The sequence below is a fragment of the Gobio gobio genome (assembly GCF_949357685.1).
Source record: "Gobio gobio genome assembly, chromosome: 14".
Taxonomy (NCBI): Eukaryota; Metazoa; Chordata; class Actinopteri; order Cypriniformes; family Gobionidae; genus Gobio; species Gobio gobio.
Genome location: NC_137107.1, coordinates 47,338,017 through 47,365,333, shown reverse-complemented (window position 1 = coordinate 47,365,333; position 27,317 = coordinate 47,338,017). Strand labels below are relative to the sequence as shown.

Sequence of the window (27,317 nt, the reverse complement as noted above, 5' to 3'; positions counted from 1 at the left end):
TTCAGCAAGATATAACAGCAAAAACAAATGTAACAGACCATAAAAGTTGAGAAAAACCCATGTACAAACACAGAGAGAGAGAGTCTGGTGCTCAGTCATACATTTTACATTTAATCATTTAGCAGACACTTGAGAACACCAAACTTACATTAGGGCAACAACAATATGTAAGTGCTGTGACTAGTCTCAGTTTTTTAAATAGATATATAGAATAGTATGTGTTAGTATTAATGGGTCATATGTTGATAACAAAATGTATATTGCGAAGATTGCGAAAGACTTAGCAGCTCGGGTTGAGTAAGGCAGGTCATTCCACCAGCAGAAACAGTCCAGGTAAAGCTCTGTGAAAGTGATTTTGTGCCTCTTTCGGATGGCATCACAAGGCGCCGTTAACTTACAGAACACAAGCTTCTGAAGGGCACATAAGTCTGAAATAGTGAGTTTAGTTATTGGGGTGTAGAGCCAGTGGTTGTTCTGTAGGCAAACATCAGTGCCTTGAATTTGAAGCTAACGGCAATTAGCAACCAGTGCATGTTTATGAAGAACGGTGTGATGTGCGCTCTCTTTGGCTCATTAAAGACCACTCTTGCTGCTGTATTCTGGATCAGTTGCAGAGGTTTGACAGTACATGCTGGAACGGCTGCCAACAGTGCATTACAATAATGATAGGAAGGGCATTATCTTCCTAATGTTATGCAAGGCAAATCTGCTGAACCAAGCAGTTCTAGCAAAGTAAAGGTTAACTTCAAGGTTCCTGGCTTTTTAGGAAGGAGTTATGATTGATGAATCTAGCTGAGTGAAGAAGTTGTGATGAAGTGTTGGGTTTGCTGAAGTGTTGGGTTGGCTGAGACCACAAGCAGTTCTGTCTTTGTACGGTTGAGTTGAAGGTGGTAGTACTTCATCCAGCAAGAAATGTCTGTCAGGAAGGCTGAGACACAAGCATCTACCGTTGGATCATCTGGCTGGAATGAGAGGTTAAGTTGTGTCATCAGCATAGCAGTGATAGGAGAGAACTTTTTTTTTTGGAATGGCGGATCCTAGTGATGACATGCAGATGGAAAAGAGAAGGGGTCCAAGCACTGAGCCCTGAGGCACTCCACTAGCTAGATGTTGTGACCTATCCACAAAACCTGTGGAGGGGTGAGGTGTCTAACAGTGGCAAGAAACAGCAGACATATCCAGCAAGACGAGTACTGATTGTCTCTAAAAGACTATTTGAGCAATCATTTGCACCTGAATAATTCTGAGAGAATGTAAGTTTAATGATCATCTGCTAAATGAGCAACAGCGACCACAATTCACACCTTCAGTCAGTGAAGCCGCTCCCACAGCCATTCATGAGAGTTTAAATGCTGGGAATATTCCCATCTTCCCACAGGAGAAGAAGAAGAAGAAGAAGAAGAAGCAAGCACGAGGAATTACTACAGGAGAAACTACAGACATACTATTGTAAAGATGGAGTTTGAGGAAGAACCCTGCAGAATAAAAGCTGAAGAGACAGAGGAACAAATAGGTTGGTGTTTTCCTTCATTCTCTTTAATGACTGATGAGGAACATTAAGAACAAGAACAATAATCTAAAAATACAAAGTTCTGTCATGAAACTCCATAACTCAATCTGCTAGCAACCACATCATTCTGATAAGTTTCTGATGCTTCAGCAGCCAATGAGCTTGCTGCATAAATTTCAAATACTGGTCAGCAGTTGCAGAGGGCTATCAGAAACCCTGCAGCTTCACCTGTTTAGATCTGCCACACATACTTCATGTACACTATATTGCCAAAAGTTTTGGGACATCTGCCTTTACATGCACATGAAATTTAATGACATCCCATTCTTAATCTGTAGGGTTTAATATGGAGTTGGCCCAACTATTGCAGCTATAACAGTTTCAACTCTTCTGGGAAGGCTTTCCACAAGGTTTAGTAGTGTGTTTATGGGAATTTCTGACCATTCTTATAGAAGCGCATTTGTGAGGTCAGGCACTGATGTTGGACAAGAAGGCCTGGCTCTCAGTCTCCGCTCTAATTCATCCCACAGGTGTTCTATCAGGTTGAGCTGCAGGCCAGTCCACACCAAACTCGCTCATCCATGTCTTTTTGGACCGATGCTTTGAGCACTGGTGCGCAGTCATGTTGGAAAAGGAAGGGGCCATCCCCAAACTGTTCCCACAAATTTGGGAGCATGAAATTGTCCAAATTGTCTTGAAATGCTAAATCATTAAGAGTTCCTTTCACTGGAACTAAGGGGCCAAGCCCAACCCCTGAAAAACAGCCCCCCACCATAATCGCCCCGCCACCAAACTTTACACTTGGCACAATGCAGTCAGGCAAGTGCCGTTCTCCTGGCAACCGCCACACCCAGTCTCGTCCATTGGATTGCCAGACAGAGAAGCGTGATTGGTCACTCCAGAGAACACGTCTCCACTGCTCTAGAGTCCAGTGGCGGCGTGCTTTACACCACTGCATCCCATGCTTTGCACTTGGTGATGTAAGGCTTGGATGAGCTGCCACACAAAGTTTGGAGGTCTGTAGCTATTGACTCTGCAGAAAGTTGGCGACTTCTGCGCACTGTGTGCATCAGCATGTGCTGACCCCGCTCTGTGATTTTACGTGGCCTACCACTTCCTTGCTGTTGTTCCCAATTGCTTCCACTTTGTTATAACACCACTAAAAGTTGAGCGTGGAATATTTAGTAGTGAGGAAATTTAACGAATGGACTTATTGCACAGGTGGCAACCAATCACGGTACCACGCTTGAGTTCACTGAGCTCCTGAGAGCGACGCATTCTTTCACAGATGTTTGTTGAAGCGTCTGCATGCCTAGTGCTTGATTTTTATACACCTGTGGAACCCATGGAAGGGATTGGATCACCTGAATTCAATGATTTGGAGGGGTGTCCCAATACGGTCGAAAGTCCTATGCTTTCTCTGCAACAGCAAAGTCAACAGCAATATTGTATGAGATCTATTCAATGACTAAACATATTAACATTGTCATACCCATTACCATGCTAAACACTTGAGTTCTCATGACAGAACTACATTTTTTTTCACCTATAATTGTTTTTGTTATAATTATCCTGTCTTGAATTTTAACAATTTATTATGTTTATTGTAGACCTGAATCAAGTGAATGAAGACAAACAGCATCAGTTTCAAAAACCCAATCATTTCACAAATGGAGATGGAAACACAGTCGTTTCACAGACTGAAAAGAGTTTCACACAGAATCAAACTGGAAAATCTGGAGTCATGGAATCTTTCATCTGCTCTGAGTGTGGAAAGAGTTTCACTCAGAAAGAACACTTTAATGATCACATGAGGATTCACACTGAAGAAAAGCCATTCGTGTGCACTCAGTGTGGAAAGAGTTTCATTCATAAAGGACACCTAAATGTGCACATGAGAATTCACACGGGAGAGAAACCGTTCACCTGCTCTGAGTGTGGAAAGAGTTTCACTCAGAAGAAAAACTTAAATATGCACGTTCGAATTCACACTGGAGAAAAACCATTCACATGCTCTCAGTGTGGAAAGAGATTCATTCAGAAAGAAAACTTTAATAATCACATGAGGATTCACACTGGAGAAAAGCCGTTCATGTGCTCTCAGTGTGGAAAGAGTTTCACTCACAAAAGCTCTCTCAAAGATCATCTGCGCTCTCACGCAGGAGTGAGATCATTCAGCTGTGATCAGTGCGAAAAAACATTTGTTTTTTTATCAAACCTAAGAAGACACCTTCTAATTCATGCTGCTGTCAAGCCTCATATGTGCTCTGACTGTGGGAAGACCTTCACTACATTGGACATCTTAAAAATACACCAGAGAATTCACACTGGAGAGAAACCGTACAAGTGCTCACACTGTGAGAAGCGTTTTGCTCGGTCAGAATCCTTGAAAGTTCATGAGAGAGTTCACACTGGAGAGAAGCCACACCAGTGCTCTTCATGTGGGACGAGTTTTTCTCTTCTGAGCTCTTTAAAAGCGCACCAGATTATTCATACTGGTTTGAGACCTTATGTGTGCTCTGACTGTGGGAAGACCTTCAGTTCATCTGGCGACTTAAAAACACACCAGAGAATTCACACTGGAGAGAAACCGTACAAGTGCTCACACTGTGGGAAGAGTTTCTCTCAGTTGGGAAACATGAAAAAGCATGAGAGAGTTCACACTGGAGAGAAACCACACCAGTGCTGAAATAATAGTGGAGTTTGGTCATCTGACAAAGGACATTTTAGGAAGGTCAGACTAATAGTATATTTTCAAAAACTTGCATTTTCAGCCCACAAAAACACTTGTCATGTAAATAAACAGCCAAAACGCATAAAAAGAGTTCATTGTCTTGCATTAACGTTGGTGGTAAATGTGTAGTATTATTACTTTTGTAGTGTTTCTTCTGTCATGCATCTCTCTTGTGGATGTTCTACACGTGACAGTGCACTGCAAAAAATGCTTTTCTTACTTAGTATTTTGTCTTGTTTTCATTCCAAATATCTAAAAAATCTTACATTAAGAAGCATTTACTAGACGCAAAAGTTTTTGTCTTGTTTTGGGGGAAAATAACTCAAAATTAAGGGAGTTTTTGCTTAAAATAAGCAAAATAATCTGCCAATGGGGTAAGCAAAATAATCTTATTTTCTGTTTGAATTAAGATTATTTTGCTTATTTATATTTTATATATATATATACACACACACATATATGTGTGTGTGTGTGTATGTATATATATATATATATGTGTATATATATATATATATGTATATATATATATATATATATATATGTATATATATATATATATATATATATATATATATATATATATATATATATATATATATATATATATATATATATATATATATATATATATATATATATATATATATATATATATATATATATTAAATCTGGAGAAATACAATACTCCGGTTTTAATAGGATGGAAAGTTGAAGGAACCCAAACTTATTATACTTGGGGCTGGGTATTGCGACCAATTTGGCAATTTGATTCTTATTTATATAGTTTCGATTCGATCCAATATCGATTAGTTATCAATATTTAATTTAAAATGTTAATTTTACAGACATGGAAATCCATATTTCAATATAAATGCTGGTAACTGAAACCCTCCTACTTGGCTATATTCCTGAAATACACATTTGCATTAATAACAGGGCCTGCACAATTGTTTCATTCATTTTTACTTTACTTTATCAAACATTGTAACAGATTTAAATAATAATAAATATGCACATACAATGTAGGCACAAACTGCACAGTGCACATTACTGAAGAAAAAAAAAAACATTGTAAATGTGCAACATTAAAATATTTTTTTGTTTTTCAAAATTCAAAACGGCTCAAAGCCCTTGTCTGGACATTGCATATACTATACATACTAACACACATTTGTATACATAACTCACATTTCTTTAACAAAAATTCATTAATATGCACATACAGTGCACACAATATAAGCAGAACAAACTGAACAATTACTCATTACTGTAAAAATTAAAACATGCAACACAGGAATTCAATAACATCTTGAAAATGTACATCACCAACAGTTGAAAAAACGCAGGAACACAGATATCGCTTTGCTTGTTGTGCTAAAAGAGGATACTCTTCTGCATGCATCTTCCACCAGATTAATGGGTTTTCAGAGAGAATGACAGGTTTGACCTCACTGTACCTTGCCATTTCCTCCTTTACAATATAAGTGACAGTATTCTTTGATGCTGGGGCTGCTGCTTTGTAGACTGGTCCAAGGAGATCCATCAGTGCAGATGTTTTTCATCATCAGGAGGACCCGAGGAGTTGTCATTCTGCTGAACAGGCCGGTGACTTCACCGCAAGCACCATCAGTTCCTTGTCGCTTACATTCATGCATTTGGCAGACAATTTTATTACAGGGACAATCTGGAGTGGACACACTGGGTTAGAACCAGCAACCTATTACATTTAAAATATAATGATAATAAATTATCACAAAGAAAATACCATCTGGACGTTCTGATGAAAATAAACCAAAAACACAATTTCTTTTCTACACTGGTACAACTTCCATTCTGTTTTTATTTGCTCCAGACAATTTCCCTCATCAGTCTTGGAAATGTGTTGTCCCGATCCTCTTCATACAAGGGAAGGGCCTTAAAACGAGGATCTAGTGCTGATGCTGTGTACAATGTTTCCTTCAGGCCAGCATATCTTAAGGAAATTACAAATATTTAAATAACTTTTTGTTATATGCAGTTATACAACCATACACAAAAGTCAAAGTCACATTGTAATTTATTGAAGTGTTACTGATTGCGTTTAATTGATTGTTTTAATATATGGTTGTAGATCTACAACCCCAAAAGTTGGGACAGTATGGAAAACGCAAAAAAAGAAAGAAAAAGAAGTGATTTCTAAATTTACTTTGACTTGTATTTCATTGCAGACAATATGAACACAAAATATTTCATGTTTTGTCTGGTCAACTTCATGTAATTTGTAAATATGCATCCTTTCCTGTCATTCAGACCTGCAACACATTTCAAAAAAAGTTGGGACAGTAAAGCATTTACCAATTTGTAATGTTGCCATTCCTTTTCACAACACTTAAAAGACGTTTAGGGACTGAAGACACCAAGTGATGAAGTGTTTCAGGTGTAATTTTGTCCCATTCTTCCTGCAAACAAGTCTTAAGGTGGGCAACAGTACAGGGTCTTCGTTGTCGCATTTTGCTCTTCAAAATGCGCCACACATTCTTTATTGGAGACAGGTCGGGACTGCAGGCAGGTCAGTCAAGTACCCGTACCCTCTTCCTCCACAGCCAGGACTTTGTAATATGTGCAGAATGTGGCTTTGCATTGTCTTGTTGAAATATGCATGGACGTCCCTGGAAAAGATGTCTTCTTGAAGGCATCATATTATGCTCCAAAATCTCTATGTACTTTTCAGCATTAATGGTGCCTTCACAGAAGTGCAAGTTACCTTTGCCAAGGGCACTGACACAACCCCATACCATGAAAGACCCTGGCTTTTGGACTTGTTGCTGGTAACAGTCTGGATGATCCTTTTCTTCTTTGGTCCGGAGCACACGGCGTCCATTCCTCCCAAAAAATACCTGAAATACTGATTCATCTGACCACAGTACACGTTTCCACTGTGTGATGGTCCATCCCAGATGCCTCCGAGCCCAGAGAAGTCGACGGCGCTTCTGGACACTGTTAACATAGGGCTTCCTTTTGGCACAGTACAGTTTTAACTGGCATTTGTGGATGTAACTACGTATTGTGGTACTTGACAAAGGTTTGCCAAAGTAGTCCTGAGCCCATGTGGTGATATCGCTTATAGATGAATGACGATTCTTGATGCAGTGCCGCCTGAGGGATCGGAGATCACGGTTGTTCAGCTTAGGCTTGCGCCCTTGTCCTTTACGCAAACAATGAAATTCCTCCAGATTCCTTGAAAGGAAATCCTCCTAAAGGATTAGACCTTTCTTGGATGCTGCTTTTGTACCAAATCATAATTACAATCACCTGTTGACATCACCTGTTTAAAATCACATCATTATTTAACCATTTTACCTCATTACTGGCCCTAAATTGCTCCTGTCCCAACTTTTTTTGAAATGTGTTGCAGGTCTGAATGACAGGAAAGGATGCATATTTACAAATTACATGAAGTTGACCAGACAAAACATGAAATATTTTGTGTTCATATTGTCTGCAATGAAATACAAGTCAAAGTAAACTTAGAAATCACTTCTTTTTTTCTTTTTGCATTTTCCATACTGTCCCAACTTTTTCTGATTTGGGGTTGTATAATATTTAATGTATGCAATCTATATTTAGTTCACACAGGGTCTATAAATCACTACTATAGAATTGAAAGTTTTAAAAACAGTAAACATACCTTGACTTTAGGTTGTCATGTATAGTGGATTTAAAGTCCTTGATGATTGTGGAGTTGCCGGGTGCAGTTCTCATTGTGCATGCAGAGGACCAATGACCGATACAGTTGGTGAGCACTCCTCAGGCATGGCTAGTGTAGCAGCTTTCATGGGATTCAGAGCCTTCACTTCATCTTCTTCTGCTGTAACGAAGTGCAGATATCTTTCTCACTTCTGCGAACCTCAGGTGAGATCTCCAGTGCGCTGTTCCACCGAGTTACAACGTCAGTCTTCAGCTTATGTAAGGGTAGATCCAGTAGCTTTTATTTGACTTTCAGAGTATGGCTGCTTTGGTGAAAAAAGCCAGTGATTCGTCTGACTTTGCCAAGCAATTGAGCCAGTGTAGAGTTTGAGTGCTGCTTGCGGTGCTAAGTTCAGCGTGTGCCGTAGCAACGGACGTGAAGCACGTTCATTAATTCTGCTGCACAAAGCATATTAGATGCATTATTGGTAACAAGGGCCGGTTCTTTCTTGGTAATCCCCACTAATTTAAGGCCTCGTTCAACAATGCAGCGATGTTACTTGCTGGTGTGGACAGCCCGGGTTTTGCAAAGTGTCCAGTCACTTGCGATATAGTGATAGTGACATATGAGTCAGTCACCCTGGATGTCTGCATCTCTTTCTGCCGACTGGAGAGACGCTGCGACATTGGTCTTAACCGCTGCTTACTTTTCCGGTATTGCCATTTCACTGAGGTCCTTGCGTTATCATTACGTAGTGTGGTTCCAAAACATTAATACGATTTTGAAAGCCCTCATTCTCAACTATGCTGAAGGGGCGTAAATCCTTGCAAAGGAGTCTGTTATTAGCGCGATGTGAATCTGACTGTAGTTTGCAGGCAAATGCAATGTCTAGCGGTTGCTGTCCAGAATCACAAAAACCAAGTAGTTTGTCAGCATTTCACCTGGACAATTTCGGCTTCACTTAAAAAAAAAAGTGCAAAGGCTACAGCTGCTTTGAAAGATAAACAAACACAGCAGAATGTTGTACAGCACAAACTCATTCAAGATGTCGCTACTCGTTGGAACTACGTGTGAAATGCTTAACTGACTGGTGGAGCAACGATGGCCAGTGACAGCTGTTTTGTCAGATCCAGGCATCACGTAAAAAGGAGATCGCAGCCTTGACTTGACAGCAGATCAGTGGAAACTGGCACAGAAAACAGTAGAAGTACTGAAGCCCCTAATCACACTCACAGAACTACTTTCAGCGGAGGCAAATTTGTCTGCAACAGTGCCAAGGCTCTTCAACCTGAAGAAACACCACCTGTCACCGGAGGAGGATGATAGCCCTGCCATCAGAGAAATTAAAAAGACCCTCGTCACAGAGGTCGACAGCAGATGGCAACTAAAGTCCTATTCGCACGGGATTAGTATTATCTGGGGACGTCGTGTGATTTAGAAATTACTCCCCCACATCTGAATTTTGCGTGGCGCATTCGCACGTGATAAGCAAGCCTGCGATTTTACTCGAATTTACTGACTTATCTCCCAGATATGATGTCAAGACTTTTAAATGTTTTTTCGTTATAGATATAGCTGTATGAAATTATAAACAGTCGTATCGATATCATTTTGATTGTTTCATAGTAATTAGAGCCCAACCGATATATCGGTGGGCCGATATTAGGCATTTTCCAAAATATAGGTATCGGCATTTATGATGGCCGATAAATGAATATTTATAACACCGCTCAACCACATTATGAGTGTTGGCGTTTCTAGTTTGTCCACCAGAGGGCACTCTACAATGTGCCGGCTGGCAACTCCAGCTGAGTCATGCTGCGCAGCCAACATTCACAACACAACGGAGTTCATCTGTGAAGTGCATGGTAAGCTGGCACGAGACATGTACATTGCTTGAATAACATTGAAACATTGACAAAATTCATGACTGCCAAGTCCAGTTTGGCTGTTACATGTAAGCCAAGAGTGAAACGGAATTAGCTAGTAAGTTATAGCGTGACAGTTTCACGTTATTTTGAAAAGGTATGTTTTACAATAATTTGCAGTATGACTCCATTTTTAAATTATGTCTTATCATAGACTTTAGCTAACCACAAAGCTAGCTAATGCCATGGCTATCAGTGGAAGACCGCTAACATTAATGCGCTTGGGAATCACAACAAACTTATTCTGCCTAAATAAAGTAATGATCACTGTATTTATATAACTAGTATATTTGTAGTTCCAGTCCCTGCATTGTAAGTTAGGCACACGAGTGAACGAAAGTGCGTTGCAGCATTAACGAGTCACATAATGGATTTACTGCATTTTAGAAGGCATGCAGCTATTATATACTATATATTTTGCTGTTGTTATTTATCAGAACTTAACTGAACTTCCAGTCTTTCTCAAAGTTATATTTATGAAGCTTACCACGTCTATTAATACTGGTATCTTTGATTTTTTGTTTTGTTTTTGTTATTGTGTTTTCATCCAAAGGACTTTAAGTTTCACATCTTAAGTTTGTATTTTTAATACATTTTATTTATCAGAATTTTAATATATTTTTATGTTCCTCTGTTCTGTTGTGACAATAAAACAAACAAGTTTATTTTTAAACTGCATTATCATATTATTCTAGAGATTCATGAATAACTACAAATAACTAATGTAAGGGAAAGTTTTTTTACGCGTTTCTGTTTATTTATATATATAATATATATAATCGGCCGATATATCAGATTTTTAAATCACCAAATATTTGTATCGGTATCGGCCTTAAAAATCCTTTATCGGTCGGGCTCTAATAGTAATACAAATAATTTAGTTCAGTTAGAGAACAGACGCTACAATTAAAAACTTAACTGAGCAATATAATAATACGGCGGAAGATTCAGTTTCAAAGCTAAATGTAAAAGCGCCCATTTAAGCGAGTTTGTCATTGTATTGTTCTGTTTTTCAATAAGAATAATACTAAACACACCAATCAAGCAATTTACTCCCCAATTGGTGCTCATTCTAAAGTGAAAGTATAATCCGCGCGGCCGCACAGGAATTCATAACGGTGCGCATTATATGCCGCCTAGCTTCATTCTTTGTGAAAGATAAAGATAGAAATGCGCACAGGAAACAAAAACCTTGCAAAAATTATTTACGTTCCGCCTAATCCTGGCCAAATCACAGAGATGCCGATTCGCATGGGACTAATGTTATCACAGGACCTCAGTGTTTGGCGAAATATGGTTGGTAATTTGCGGGGGAATTTTTACTTTACAAATTACAGACATGGCCGATTCGCACAGGATTAAGATCACAGACATTCTCTGCAATTATTACAAATCGGCAGAGGTCCCCATATAATACTAATCCCGTGCGAATAGGGCTTTAGTTTGGAACCCAGCAGCATCTACCTTCCTTCAGCTCTAGCCCACCAAGCACCTGAAATTCCTCGAGAGAAGAAGGACCTGGTACAGATTTTTATTCATAGCTCAGACAAGCCCACCATCCCAAACTCCGCCTATGATTTAAATGTAGGCTATTTAATATGATTCAACCACACTTCTTTATCTTGTGCACATGGCATAGATTTGACTAGGAAAATGCTATTTGATTTTAAGAACATCTGCACCAGCAACAGACTGTTTGGGAGGTGGAAAAACTGTCAGCAAACCATGGAGAAGAGGAGACTGCACCACACGCACACAAAAACAGCAGGAGATTTCAATGCGGATGCAGTCTGACTCTGAATGACGAAGAAGAAGAACACGAAGATGGAGCAATATTTGAGAGACACTACTAAAGAACAGACAGGCCAACTTGCATGGTGGATGCAAAACAACCTAAACTGGCATTTGCGTTCCGGCCACTTCAGCGCATTTTCTTGAAAGCTGGCTATGTTGTTAATAAGACCCGAAGTTTCCTTTTACCTGAAAATGTGGACAAACTTATCTTCCTCGCACATAACATGAAGAGAGTGTAGCTAGGTAGACGAATATAGCCGAACTTTACCTTGTTCCATTTCATTTGTTTTATTCTATATAAGGGAATTAATTTTATTTATACTGTTTGTTAAATGAAATGTGTGATGCTGTTATTGAAAGTATGCTACTGTTACGATCCTCGGTATCTGTTTTGTGTGGGTTGTTTTTTTTCTTTGTATGTGTGTGCAGGTATTGGCTGTCGTTGGAGGAGCCTGATTGGCCCATCGAAGATGTCGAGCTCATTCTGCCATTGGCCTTGTGGCGTGAAGAGCTCCGGATGCCTTCTCCCGTCGACAGATCCCAAACCCTTCCGTTGACCATGTTCGTTTGATTATGATTTAATTGGGTTAATTTCATATTTTAGGAGTGTAGGGGTGTCCTGCCATTTATTTTGACTTTGTTTGCGATTTGTTTATTATTAGGGAGATTAGGGAAGTTTCTTTGTCATTTTGTTTTGTCCATTAGTAGGTAATTTATACATGTTTTATTTAAAAGTCAATTTGGTTTGTTATGTTGGCCTTGGGGCACCCTGACGCCATTGCTCCTTTATTTAATTACTTTTCCCACCTTAAATAAATGTATACTTTTTGTGGAATTTCGATTTGTGTCTTTGGTGATCTGTCGGCTGGGGCGGGTTTTCCTTTCTTACCAGCTAGAAGTTCACGTCAACCCCGTCTTTACATAACAGCTACTGTGTTCTTTATTTGTTACAGTTCCTTCCAGACCTGTGTGTTTTTCTGTATCACTACTGCAGTGTCCGTTCTCTGAGAATATGGCCTGAAAATAGGAGTAGCATCTGCCTGCACAAACGGAGGCTGCATTTTCAGGAACGCAGTTCTAGGACCGCATTTCTAGGACCCTAGGTTTTTATTGACAACGCCACCTAGCGAATTAGAGGACCAGCAAAGATGGATGACAATCAGAGTGTGAGTATCACATGTGAATCAGTTTTTATTTTAACATTAAAAACAATCGTGATGCATTTCATTGGAAAGTGAACGTAGCCGAAGTGATCGTTATTTGCTAAATAGTCTTGAATGCATAGCTATCATACGTATATTAGATTGATGTAAATGAATTGTTAGCACATTCGTTAACTAAACTTGCATGCAAGCTTGTTTTGACTTAATGACAGCACTAAGTTTGTGTCACAATTGTGTCTTAAGACAACTTTATTACGTTTGTTGTGAAAGCTTGTTAGTTACTCATTTTTTTTCGTTTTAAGTAAGTTAAAATAATCGTAATGTTTTAGCTGTCACTTGCTCACAGTCAGCCTCTTTAACGTTACCACACAATACATGACATGTTATGAGTACGTCTCTTCATTTTGGCGTGGTTTTATAATGTTGATTGAGACATATGTCGTTTTTATAGTCAGGCATAACAGAGGCCATCATAATAATTGACTGTTAAAATACCACGTGTTAGATTGTGTCATGTATTGTGTACTGTACTCTATATGAAGTGCTTTCAAGGACACAGCTCAGGGCAGGCAGAAGTATGACAAAAGATGAATTAATCGGTCAAGTCCTAGACTTACCTCAATTTATGTCTATTTATTTATATAAAATGAACTTGTTGAAAAGAGGGGAGAGCATCCAGTTGGTAGGTAGTGCTGCTGCATACTTCACAATGTGTGCTTTAAATATTTAAAGGACAGGAAAAGTCATATTATTGTAGAAATAACATGTTATTTCTATCCAGATTTCTTGCATCTTTCTCCATTATTAGTTTTTTCTCGGTTCAGATGCGCTTTATTGACATGAATGTTTCAAGAACCTGTTCAACCAAATCTTTGAACAGTATGCAATAACAGAAATATGAACATTATTTGGTATGAAGATTGATATAATTTTGTATTGTATATAATGTGTGTGCTCTGTGGTGACTAAGATTTAAAAAATGTAAATTTTATTCCCTCTGTACTTGAAAATGTGATTGACTGAAAGGCTATACCATTCCTTGTTTTTAATTGCAACAAAGAAAGCAGTATTTCTAAAAAAAAATGGGTTAAAATACTGCCTTGGTGGCACTTGTTTCGGATCTCCAAAACTAGGGTCCTGGAAATGCGTTCCTGGGATTGCGGTTCTCCGATTCGGTAGGTGGCGCTGTCACAAAAAAATAGGGTCCTAGAAATGCGGTCCTGAAAGTGCAGCCTCCGGTATTGCAGACGGATAATGTTGGAAAATAGGCTAACTTCCGCTTGCTGCACCCATGGTAAGGCAGCAAAGTTCCTTTATTATTACAGTTGAGTTTTACCGTTTTTTAATCCATTCAGCCGATCTCCGGGTCTGGCGGTAGCACTTTTTTTGCTAGCTTAGTGTTACGAGCCCCTGCTCTTTCTCGTTTTCTTTTTCTTTCTGAGTATAGTTGCCAATTGGATGGGGGCGGAGCATCTCACTCAAAAAATGACCAAAGACTTTCAATATTTTTTACTGCGTAATATCATTGCGCCTCTGCACCCATGATAAGGCAGCAAAGTTCCTTGATTATTACGCAGGAATGAGAATATAGTACCTAGCCATTTCATTTGCCGTCTGTCTTGGTACACAATGTAACTACAGAAGAGTCAAGTTTGAAATAGGAAAAATATAGTAACTCTTTGGTCATTTTTGAGCGAGATGCTAACGGTCTAATCAGATTCAATGATCTATGCTAAGCTACGCTAAAAGTGCCACTGCCAGACCCGGAGATCGGCTGAATGAATTCGAAAACAGTAAAACTCAACTGAAAAAGGTTCAACCCGGCGCTCAGGTAGAGTTAAATAGTCCGTAATAGGTGCTCTTGGGGTAGGGAAAAATCCAATGAACAAAAAAAGAGGCAGGTCCCAGGCACTCAGTCAGACGTAAAAAGAGGAGAAGGAATGAATTAAAAAGCCTTTATTTGGTATGGCTTAAATAATCTTTAAAAAAAAATACAAGAGCCAACATGTTTCGACCAACAAATGGTCTTCTTCAGGGCAAAGCAGATCATGCTGCCTCTTTTTTTGTTCAGTAAAACTCAACTGTTTAACTCTAGGGGAGTTGGAAAATTAGCCTATTTTCAAATATAGTGGAGTGTTCCTTTTAATAAACATATAAAACAAAATAAATCAGAGGTGACTGTGTCCAAGATATGCATTTCAGAATTGTACAAATAGCCTACAAATCACACAGTTAACTTACAATGTATTAATTTAAGGCAGAAACAATGAGCTCATTGAAGTAATTAATACATGTTAACAAATGATTAGGATATATAGACAAATGTAGTATTGATGCATATTGATTCAGGGCTGCGTCATCTGAAGACCTCCAGGATTCTGCATCATCTCTTCACAGGTGTTGGTCATCTGAAGTCTTCATAAGAGGCTGGATCCAGACGGGAGTTACCTCAGGATGCTCATCATATAAAACAGAAAAGCAAATGGAAAATACAACTTTGAGCCATGGGCTCACTTAGATAACTTTGGGCAATGGTTTTTCGCATGAGTCCGAAGATGAGACAATTGGGTGAAATTCCTCCCACATAAAGAGCACTGGTGCGGCTTCTCTCCAGTGTGAGTTCTTTCATGACCTCTCAAGGTTCCCGAACGAGCGAAACGCTTCCCACATTGTGAGCACTTGTACGGTTTCTCTCCAGTGTGAATTCTCTTGTGTTTTTTTAACTGTGTGCTTGTAGTAAAGCTATTCCCACAGTGACAGCACACATAAGGCCTCACACCAGTATGAATACGCTCATGCTCTTTTAAAGCGTGCAGATGTGCAAAACTCTTTCCACAAAAAGAACAAATGTGAGGCTTCACACCAGTATGAATTTTAAGGTGTCTTCTTAAGTATGATTCCAGAACAAATGTTTTCTCACACTGATCACAGCTGAATGATCTCACTCCAATATGACGGCGAAGATGATCTTTGAGAGCACTTTTCTGAATGAAACTCTTTCCACACCGACAACATGTGAACAGATTTTCTCCAGTGTGAATCCTCGTGTGTTTCTTAAGGTCCGATTGATGCACGTAACTCTTTCCACACTCACAGCAGATGAACAGATTTTCTCCACTGTGAGATTTCATGTGTCTGTTAAGGTCTGATTTATGCACGTAACTCTTTTCACACTCAGAGCAGGCGAAAGATCCTTTGACTCCGGATTGTCCAGCTTGTTCTTGTGTGAAATTCTCTTCAGTCTTTGAAACGACTGCATCTCCATCTTCAGTTTTACATGTCAGTTTTCCATCTTCATTTTTGAAATCATGAGATGTTTGAAACGGATGTTGTTCGTCTTCAGTTTTACATGTCAGTTTTCCATAATCATTTTTGAAATCATGAGGTGCTTGAAACGGATGTTGTTCGTCTTCAGTTTTACATGTCCGTTTTCCATCTTCATGTGTGAAATGATGCTGTTTCTCTTCATTCACTTCCATCAGGTCTAAAATCAATTTTAAAATGAAAATAAAGACAAGAGAAACATTAAGAAATAAAGTTAATTCCTAATTTAGCACACATCTATTTAACAACTGAGTCTACTAGTGTCTAGTTTTAGATTAACCGATATATCCTCCTGAGAACCAGGGCCCACATTGATAAATAATCTTGTGCAAAGAGTTGCTCCTAGTGAAATTCTTAGAAATGTGATGTAAAGAAAACAATAACCCCTTAAAAGAGGTCTTATGGCCCAAAATACAGACTAGGACTTTTAAGAGGCTTTAGAGGTTTTTTTAGCAGTGGATAAAATGGACGAAACATGAAGAAGAAGAAATGTGTTGCACACAATGCATGAGTGAGTTAATAAGACGCTACACATTAGATCGTGCAGGGATGATGTTTGTGACCAATCTTATTAGTAGGGATGGACATTTTTTTGTATTAAATTTCTCATTTCGATCATCGATAGGTCTCAAAAACGTGTACTCAAGTAATTGGGGGCAGGGCTTGTGTGGGGGGCGGCATGGAGATATGAAACTATTTTAAGAGTGTTACGAAAATTAATGTTGACAAATACAAAACATCACATGTCTATGAAAACATGAACATATGACTAGAAAACACTGCTAGATTATGATGCATAAATGGTTTTGTTTTTAGATGTTTTTTTCATTTAAAAAGTCTCAAATAACCCAATCAATCATATTGTTATTGAACTGAAACTATAAATAAAGAGCACCCTACATAGCTTTGCTAGCAGGTTAATAAACTCAACCAAACACATTCTATATTAGATTAATCAGTGTGTCTACATCAGCACAAAAGGACGCGAATGCGCACGTGAACTTGGCCGTGCTAGTTTTTACACATTTTGAATGTGCTCTTCCCTTAACAACAACGCCGGTACACGGGCAACTAAAGCACAGATAATTTACAAAACTATTACAATTGTGTTCTCATTATAATGTTATGTAAATGACAGATTGGCTCTGTACATCTTGCACTTAATTTTATTTTTCCTGATCAAAGTGATTACAGACATCACTGCGCGTTTTCGAAGGCATAATGAGAAACAACTTTAAATAAAACATAGGTCTACTGTTAAAAAATATGAGAACGAAATAACGTTGCTGCATTAGAAATAGCCTACCTAAAAAGAATAACCGTCTCAAATAACCCAGAGTCGATAATGCCGGGCATTGCATGTGAGCTGAAACTGAAGAGAATGAACAGCAGTTGGTAACGGCAGCGCTTTACTAGCTGGTTATTAAACTCAACCAAACGTGTCCATATGAGATTAATCAGATATAGACAACATAAAAGTAATCTTACTACTTGCATCTGCAGAAAAGGACGCGAACGTGCACATGAACTTCACCGCGCTTGTGGATTTTCTTTAACAGCTGATACACGGGGAACTAAAGCACAGATAATTTAAAACATCCTATTACAATCTTGTTTTCTTTATAATGCGATGTATATGACAGATTAGCGCTGCACATCTTGCACTGTATTTCATGATCACAGTGATTCCAGGCATCACTGCAGTGCCCGCTTCAGTTTCACTTTATTTCGCCGGTCTGGAAGGCCTGCTGTCTAACGCTAACCAATCAAACCTCAGTTACCGCCAAAAATGCTGCAATAACCAATCAGAAAGTCAGGGCGATCATCGTTTTCATGATCGATCGTCGCTGTCACGTTCGAGTACTCGATTACTGTTGCCCATCCATACTTATTAGAGACACGCTAACATCTCCAACAGTGCGGAAATGACATAGTGCCAGAAATGGCAACTGGAAAATATGAAGCAGTGATGATTTGGGTCTGTCACAACCTTCAAGCAAAGTGATCACACAATTACAGCAATTTCAGAACCGTATTGTGTCGCTATTTCCTATCAAATACATTAAATACGACATTAACAGTATGGTAAATAGAAAATTTAACAAAGATAGGATTGAAATAAACCTTCTCAGGTATTCAGGTACAGAAACTGTAATCAAATGTAAAATAACACTGCACTTTATTGATTAAATATAGACTATACATTACAAATATAGTTAAAAGTTATTCTGTCTAGAACAGCAAATTAATTCTCATGACACAACCGACTGTGTTTACGAGAGTATTTTGACATTTTTGTGTGTATTTGTCCAAAAAGACGAGGTCAGAGATCAGGTCATTATCGCACACGTTTAATTCATTCTGAGAAGCTGATGTGTGCACACGTGTATGTGTGTAGCACAGAAAACAGCGCATCTTTTTGGCACTTTAATGGTTAAAAATCACAATAAAATGCGCACACATTAACCGATAAGTGGAATCGAAATGCGCATTTCTTATAGAATCACCGGTTCTTGATACCCATCCCTAGTCATGAGACAACAATGCTGCTTGTTTTCATTGCTTTCTTTGACATTTCTACATCACTACAGAATATCTATACATCTGTGTTTGTGGAACTAATGGTCACTCTTTTATTTGTTAAACACAATCCAGAATCCACTGATACACATGCTCATTATAGAGAAAACAATAAATGAATAAACATATCTAATCATAAGCTATGACAAAAAAACTACAAAAAAAAACACATACATACACATATATATATATATATATATATTAAAAAAATTACAATTACACAAAAGCAATTCTTGAAAAAAAATCTTTGGACTAAGTTTATAAAATCTAAACATGTCCAGGCATTATAACTGCAATAATAGTCGCTCTGTTTTTGAAGTCCATAAAAAAATGCATCTGTCTGTCGAATAACGTGCTCCACACGGCTCCGGGGTGTTAATAAAGGCCTTCTGAAGCGAATTGATGCGTTTGTGTAAGAAAAATATCCATATTTAAAACTTTATTTAGTAAAGTTCCAGCCGACCGCCTTCCATGGAAAAGTGTTAAAAGTTGAAAGTGAAACTCAAGATGCATACATGACGTCATGACGAGGGTTCCTGGTCGCGTTAGTCTTTCGATCGGCAGAGGACCTTTCAACACTTTTTCCATAAATTGAACAGGGAAGGCGGTCGGCCGAAGCTTTACTTTATAAAGTTTTAAATATGAATATTTTTCTTACACAAACGCATCGTTTCGCTTCAGAAGGCCTTTATTAACACCCCAGAGCCGCCTGGAGCAGTTATTTGACGGACAGATGCATTTTTTTATGGACTTCAAAAACAGAACAACTATTACTGCTATAATAACGCTTGGATTAGCCTGGACTTTTTAAATATAACTCAGATTGTATTCGTCTGCAAGAAGAATGTCATATACACCCAGGATGACTTGAGGTTAAAGGGTTAGTTCACCCAAAAATGAAAATTCTGTCATTAATTACTTACCCTCATGTCGTTCGACACCCGTAAGACCTCCGTTCATCTTCGGAACAGAAATTAAGATATTTTAGTTTAAATCTGATGGCTCTGAAAGGCCTCCATTGGCACTTTACACTTTTACACCCTTAAAAGGTACTAAAGACGTCGTTACAAAGTCCATCTCACTACAGTGGTTCTAAAATAACTTTATGAATCGGCGAGAATTGTTTTTGTGCGCAAAAAAACCCTAAATAACGACTTGCATAGTGATGACGATTTCAAAACAAGGCATCATGAAGCTTCGAAGCATTATGAATTAGCGAGTCGAATCAGCGGTTTGAATCGCCAAATTTCAGCAGTTTGGCGGTTTGACACGCGATCCGAATCATGATTCGGCTCACTGATTCATAACGCTGATAACACGGGGTTGCACATAACGTTAATTCGACTAATTCCCGCAGATTTCGCGCTCACATCTGAAGCGCACACACACATACCGTAATAAAGCCGCCTCTGACATTCAAGGGCAAAAATTAGCTCCTTTTTCCAGCTTATATTATTGGTCAAACACACTCAAAAATGTCTCAATGCCCATCTTGGTGAGTTTTAAGGTAAACACAGTGGTAACCAGCTCACAGTAACAGTGTTTGGGATCCATGCGTGCGTCAGTTCTTAAAGGGACAGAAGTTATTTATTATTCAAACTACAAAAAGACAAACGATCACTTACGAGCACACATATTCTGAATGCCTTCGGCAGAATTCAAATGAGCCAGTTTAATCTAGGTTAATCTTGGAATTAATCTAGATTAAAAAAATTAATCTATGCCCACCACTAATTTACACACAAACTGACCAGCAAAAGCAACTTTCGGACGCCATCTTTTTTTCCAGCTCAACTGTCACAGAATGGAAAGCACAGGCAGCGAAGTATACATGTTTGCTGCCTTCAAAAATGAGGCTGAAGGTATTAATCAAAATCAGATGAAACTTCAGATGTCTCTCAGAAGACAGGAACTAAAGCTAACATTAGATTCGGACGTGCCTTGGTGTCTTCCTGCCTTGAAATGTGTCCTCCGAAGGTAGCATTTTCCAGGTTTCGGACGCAGCCAATGTTTGCAAAGCCGTAATTCAGATAGGTGGATGCTCTCTTGCGTCGTACAACACAACAGTCCAACTGTTGATCAGGTCCAATAAAAATCAGGCCTCGACATTAACAACCGCCATCTGCGGGTGTATTTCGGCTGTGGCGTGTAACACTCACACTAGCCACTTTGGCGGTTGAACTTATTATGATCTTCTCAAAAGCCATCTGTTATACTCACGTTGCGCATTATAACCAATGACACGTGTTTCTATTGAGTTTATGAATGCAATGTCTAATAATAAGAGGCGTTCAGAGCATGCGCCGCTCTCACTCACTGAAATGTGCACTCAAAGCGGAGATGAACATGCGATGTACGCAGGAGATTCATTCATCATACAGTGGTTGACTGTTTTGCTCTATTTCAGCAGCGAAAATAGTTTCAAACAAACACTGCAGAACCACAGCGCATCTGATATGACTGGCATAAAGTCGGCTTGACGTTCGCAAATTTAGGGACCGTCTCTAAAGTTACATAAAACATTGGTACACACATTTCTAACTTCAATAGCATTTGAAGAGAATGACTTACAGTCATAAAACTGACTGTAAATTGTTCATCTAGGTGTTAGGTGTGATGCACACCTTTTGGATTTTTTATATTTAATAAAATAAACTGTCAAATCATATGAAAATATATGCTTTATTTCAGTAGGATACTGTTTGGGCGCTTACACAAAATATGCTAACGTTATATTTAAATGTGTCATAGCTGATAGAATACTGATGAGAATATTGCTTGAGAATATATTTATAGAGATAATATTAGAGATTTATGCATTATGCGTTGCCATTGACGACGGCCATTATAAGGAAGGAAATCCCACAGCATCTAGCTTTAAAAAGTGCATAGAGCTGCCTGATTTATTTGTTGTTTGTTGATTTTCAAATATAAAACTTGTTGAAATGTTTTAAGTGTGTGCATCTGTTCTTTTTGAACACTTTCCATCTCATTTGAACAAAACCGTGATAATTTGGGTCACTATAATCGTGATGTGAAATTTCCATAACGTTTCATCCCTAATACATACGCACATATCATACTTGCCTGTTGAGAGGAGTTTATTTCAGCATCATATAAAATCAACAATAATGATAATAATATTAAAGCAAATACAGCTCTGGTATCGGAAGATATCCAAATTCAGGTATCGGATCGGAAGTGAAAAAATGTGGATCGGTGCATACCTAATGTAAATATGAACAGTATTGAACAGTCAAACACAATAAACATAATTTTTTAGACCTATTTAATGTAATCAAGGGCAGTTGATTTTCAGTTCATTTTATAGACAGAGACGGCAGAAAGTGCATTTGTTTTCTTATTATTGTGAGTTTACATAAATAGAAGTAACAATTGACAGTTTTAAATTATATATTACGCTTATCTGTCGGACAAAAAGTTGAAAAGAGGGAATTGTAAATGTGAAACCTCCAAACATTTGGTATCTGAAAAGCCCTGAATCTGCTCTTGATATCCAGAATTAATGTGAAATGTTCTCAGAGAAATTCACTAAAATATAGTGGAAAACAATTCTACACCTGGGTCTCAAGAGGATTTGTCAGTTTTCATCTTAATGTTCCTCATTAAAGAGAATGAAGGAAAACACCAACCTATTTGTTCCTCTGTCTCTTCATCTTTTATTCTGCAGGGTTCTTCCTTAAACTCCATCTTTACAATAGTATATCTGTAGTTTCTCCTGGAGTAATTCCTTCTGCTTGCTTCTTCTTCTCCTGTATGAAAATGGGGATATTCCCAACATTTAAACTCTCATGAACTTCAGGCTTCACTGACTGAAGGTGTGAATTGTGATCACTGTTGCTCATTTAGCAGATGATCATCACACTCACAATCGCTCTCAATTATCCATTCACTTCATTTCTGAGTAATTCATTAAATGAACCGACTCGTTAAGTCGTTTGGATTTAGATTTCTCCAAATAAATGATAAATGAATGTACTCACAGTGTGAAAACATCAGCTTTAGAGCAGAATGAACGGCTGTGCTCCACTTCTCATGTTTATGTTCTTCCCTCGCTCACTTCTCTTCTTCTTCTAGACTCGATGTGTGTCGTTGCTTCGGTTGCTCGAGCGCCTCCACTGGCGGAAAACATATTAAACTTCATAGAGTATGTACAAAACAAACAAGATAAGATCTATCTTATTTGAGTCTATACAAACACTGTTTATCTCCCCAAATATGTTTGACTCGGGATAAAGATTCAAACTTCAAATATCTGCTAAGGTGTTTGCATTTGCATTTACCCTGAAGATTTGCCTTAAAACCCCGAACTTTTCTGTCTGAGAGCCTCAACACAAGTTGTCTGATTTAGATTTCTCCTAATAAAAATAAAATCACAGTCTGATAAACAGTGAATTAAATCAGTTCATAAACAAAAGGCAATGCGTCTAGCGGAAGAACATTGTAGCCGGAGCTACTTCTCTCTGTTTATGTTTTTTAAAAATTTGTTAAAGCAAAAAAAAAAAGTTCACTGAAGAAGCAGTGATCCAGGTGGAAGCAAGAATATTCCGGCGATTTTGTAATGTTGCCAATCAAAGTAAAAAAATAAATAAAAATAAATAAAAAAGTGTTATCTTGTGTGTTTGCTTTGTGCTTTAAAGCTACACTGTGTAACTTTTTTAGTCTATTCTTAGCTAAAAACACTTAGTTCTTTCAAAAATATGTGTGCTCATTAATGTATATTTACTTCTTTCAAGTCAAAAAGTATTCTCGTAAGTTTATAATATGCCATTGAAAATACATAAGGTAATGGGATCTAACGGTGGTCGCCATGTTGCCCCTCCATCTTGAAAGTACATCAGCCAAAGAGGGACATACCCGTAAATTCAAGCTTCGCATAAGTAATAATAGTTATTGTCATTGTAGATGTGTTTCAGAGTGTGTCATCGCGTAATTCAGTTGATGTCACCTCAGAAGTATTTTTGTGTCAACATACAATAGCGTAATGCTCACCCATTTGAATAATCATTCAGTTATTTTGTTATCAACAATGTTTATTCGTTTATAGAAAATATTTGCTTGTAATGTATGTTGATGGAAATATGTATCAGGTCTGATTGGCATATTAACAATTGTTATACAGAGCGCACTGCAGTGCTAGTGTTAAAACGGCGCACACACTTTTGTAATCCGACACACCGCTTGTTAGCAGCGGCAGATCCGCTCCTTTTAATGCAGCTGCATTTAGCGCCTATATATGGTACAATAAGCTCTGGTTTACGGTTACATTATACAAATGTAACTTATAAGTATAGTTATACAGTTCTTAACTGTGTATGTATATTTACCATCCTTATTTGTTCTCTCACAGAAACCACATTTATGTACATATCCACGCAAACCTGTTTATGCCTTGCAATTGGATGACTGAATAAACATTACTATCATCAAAGTTCACTCTGGATTAGCTGCAGTTCTTTCTAGCCGAATAATTAGGCCAGTTGAGTTCCAACCATCCCACTGCGCACAGAATATCCCACAGGCACCGTGTCAAATGTGGACGAGGTCGAACTGGAAGCCATGTTAATCTTGGACTAAATCGGCCACCGTCGGAGTTAAAACGAAATCAGAATTGAGAGGAACAGAAACTAATATTAACTGGATGGTCATATACCTTTTCACCACTAGATGGGGGAAAATATCACAGTGTAGCTTTAAAATATATTTTTCACTCCCATGTAGAAGTTATCACAGTGTTTGTAATAAAACCATAAAACTGAAAGCGTGGTTTGTGTCTTCCTTCTTGTTATAGCATCAAAGACCAATCATTGGTCGACATTAGAACAGAATAGATGGATGTGAAAACATGCATACACTATATTGATATTTTTATACTATATATATATATATATATACATACTGTATTTTAACTATATTAATTCACAGTGCATTAACTGAAGATGACAACTAATTTCTGATTTTGTTTGTACATTCTGAAATTAACACTAAACAAGCACAATAAATGCTGTAGAAAGCGTCTTGTGAACTAATGTACTAAATGAAGCCTCTTTGTACAGTTAGTTTTTATAAAACATGCCTTATTTTATCAAAGGTTCTATTTCAGTTAGTGTAAGCTCATTTTGAAAATGTAAGCAGTTACTTAAGACAAGTGCAAACTGGGTGCTTAATGCAAGTGTATTCTAAGGTCCTATTCACAAAAGGAATGGATGGTTGGACGGATGGATGGATGCCCATCAATGCAAATGATTCTTTATGTATAGAGACAAAAGAATGAGGTAATCACTGTCTGACACCACCAGTGTAATGAAGCAGTTTATTGTTGAAGACATATACATATAAATAACTTTAAGAAAACACTGTTCACTCTTCCAAATAAATTCTAATTTTAAATACACTTACATGCAAACAAATCTTCACACACAATAAAAAAAAAAATACTTAAAATGTCTTGGGCCAAAGATGCTAGAAAAGGTCTATGAATCATCCCTCAGTGCTTCAAAAAGCACCTGATTCAGCTTGCACTTTACTTCAAGCTTCTTCTTTGGGTCCACTTTTGCCAGCATGTCAGCCATAACCACAGCAAAGCTGTTGTCCTGCTGCAAGGCACGTTGCCTCTCCAATCTTTTCAACAGTATATCTTCAGTGTTCCGCTTTCTTTTTCGTGACGAAGCACATGGTGACTGGAAGATGTCGTTTCTTGGAGTTTGCTGGGAGGGCAGAGATGGAGTTGGAGATGGTGGAATATGTGGAGTAAGTGGGGAGATGTGAGGTGGTGATGGGGTAGGTGGGGAGCTGTCCGAAGTCGTCTCTGGTGTTCCAGATGAATATGCTGGAGGTTCAGATGTTCCAGGTGACGGTGTTCCCGTGGAACTGAACCTCTCTTGTGTCTGTTCATCTTCCTCCTTTAAACAATCAATAGGCAAAACATTAATTAAAAACAGTTTAAACACATTTCTTTGTAGAAGGCTACTGAATGTGTACCATACACTGTAATCTATGACTCTACAATATCACTCAATCAAAGGAATTCTAAGGTAGAAAATGCAACAAAAAATTGTCTTATGTTGTATTACATGTTGAAGCAAGCTGTAAAATCCACTAGCCTATTGTTTTATATAGAATTGTTCTTTACAGTTTACACAGTGTTACAAGTACGTCAGAACGAACTGTAATTCAATTACACAAAAAGAGAAATTCCGTACTAAACTTTTTTTTTATGATGAATGTAATATTGCTTACCTCTTCCATATTTGAAACTATTTCATAGTGCATTTCTTCGTCCAATGCACGCATTTTTGTCACTAGAGTATTATATTCACCATCTTGTTCCCTGGTAGTATGTAATGGACAGACATTCCATCTTCTTCGCCTTCGTCTTTTTGATAACATCAGCATACACAACAACTCTTCTTCAGCATTCAGCAACTCCACGCGGGACGCCATGTTCACCTGTGTTGTTGTTCCGGTAAACTACTTCTTCGCTCCTGCTTTCGACGGATTTAAGAACAATTACTCCAAGTCGCCCCCTGTCGTTTCACAGAATACAACAACGGCGCGCGCGTCGACTAGCCTCGTCCGTTTGGGGGAGGAGCGCGAGTATAACCGGCGCTTCAGGCAGGTACTCGGTTTCTCCGCGGCGGTTGCGGACTAAAATAGTCCGAATATAAATATAAACACGTATTATAGGCGTACCGCAGTGCTTCAGGATAAGACAAAAACACAGTTTGTAAGGTGGATTTCATAATGTATTCGCTCTATTTCTATAAATATTTGTAAATTTTGGACAAAAACTTGTACAGGCTAATTATCAATCACGATGGATTCAACAAGATCACGAGGTTGAAAGTTGAAAAAAGCAAATGGCGGCCTCTAGACTAGAGGAACATCTGTGGCGCTGCCATAACTACAAATAGAGAAGCTAGTGCAATTTATTGAGAGGATTGAGACGACACAACGTAGGCTTAAAACACAAAGAGATACATTTATTACTTTTTTAACCAAATTGTTTGTCAAAATACAAGGTATAACCAGTGTAGGAATAATTTTAAACCTTATACTAGCTGTTGTAAAACAAGTACTGCTGTTGAATTGCCACAGACACAGAACACATTCACTTTTCCTGCTCAATTTCATCTTCTCTCAGGGATGAGTTTGTCAGAGTCCATATTATGAGAGGAATCGCCTCTTTAAATATACATAGAAAAACATCTGCCGTTTTAAAGTGAAATGTGACTTAGGATAGTGGGATAGTGTGCCAACAGTGAGTATTGAACACGAACACACACACACTGTGAACACACAGCTGGGCAGCCATTTTACTGTGGCACCAGTGGAGCGATTACTAATCTTGTTGATTTTAATATAAATTTTGACTTAATTTTAAAGTTAGATTGTACAACTATTATTAATTAAAAAAGTGAGTTAAGAGATATTAAGACTTAAAAACTCCAAAATTGCGTTGAGCAAGTTGTCTAGGGTGACCACCCGTCCCGCTTTGCGTTGTACCGCACAGCATTTTCACCCCTTGTCCCGCACGTCGCATATTGAGAAAATGTCCCGCATTTTCATCAGTCTGTTGGTTTTTAATTATCATATT

The 27,317-nt window shown here is 38.2% G+C and overlaps 3 protein-coding genes across 6 annotated transcripts in view; 1 reads left to right on the top strand and 2 right to left on the bottom strand.

The window, feature by feature from the left end:
* LOC307136822 (uncharacterized protein) overlaps positions 1-4,327 on the top strand; it is a 29,743-nt gene extending 25,416 nt beyond the window's left edge. The window contains exons 3-4 of one of the 3 annotated variants that reach the window (XM_079834126.1): positions 1,385-1,513; positions 3,121-4,327. In XM_079834126.1, the coding sequence (XP_079690252.1) occupies positions 1,385-1,513; positions 3,121-4,199 (1,208 nt within the window). In that variant the 3' untranslated portion in view covers positions 4,200-4,327. Of the gene's footprint in view, positions 1-1,378; positions 1,514-3,120 lie in introns of all 3 variants that reach the window. The other 2 variants (XM_079834125.1, XM_079834127.1) reach the window with 2 other exon arrangements.
* Positions 4,328-14,266: 9,939 nt separating this feature from the next.
* Positions 14,267-22,802, bottom strand: LOC307137200 (uncharacterized protein). 2 transcript variants are annotated; one of them, XM_079834701.1, is made up of 4 exons: positions 22,705-22,796; positions 22,354-22,473; positions 19,624-19,660; positions 14,739-16,280 (listed from the first exon to the last, which is right to left on the bottom strand). In XM_079834701.1, the coding sequence occupies exons 3-4, from the start codon at positions 19,658-19,660 to the stop codon at positions 15,307-15,309; spliced, it is 1,011 nt and encodes a 336-aa protein (XP_079690827.1). In that variant the 5' UTR covers positions 22,354-22,473; positions 22,705-22,796; the 3' UTR covers positions 14,739-15,306. The 2 variants fall into 2 exon arrangements, with proteins under 2 accessions (XP_079690826.1, XP_079690827.1); XM_079834700.1 differs by lacking the exon at positions 19,624-19,660 and having other exon boundaries at positions 14,267-16,280; positions 22,705-22,802.
* Positions 22,803-25,021: 2,219 nt separating this feature from the next.
* Positions 25,022-26,187, bottom strand: LOC307137477 (uncharacterized protein). The gene is made up of 2 exons (XM_079835143.1): positions 25,961-26,187; positions 25,022-25,623 (listed from the first exon to the last, which is right to left on the bottom strand). Exons 1-2 carry the CDS (start codon positions 26,162-26,164, stop codon positions 25,195-25,197), a joined length of 633 nt encoding a protein of 210 aa, XP_079691269.1. The 5' UTR covers positions 26,165-26,187; the 3' UTR covers positions 25,022-25,194.
* Positions 26,188-27,317: the final 1,130 nt, after the last annotated feature.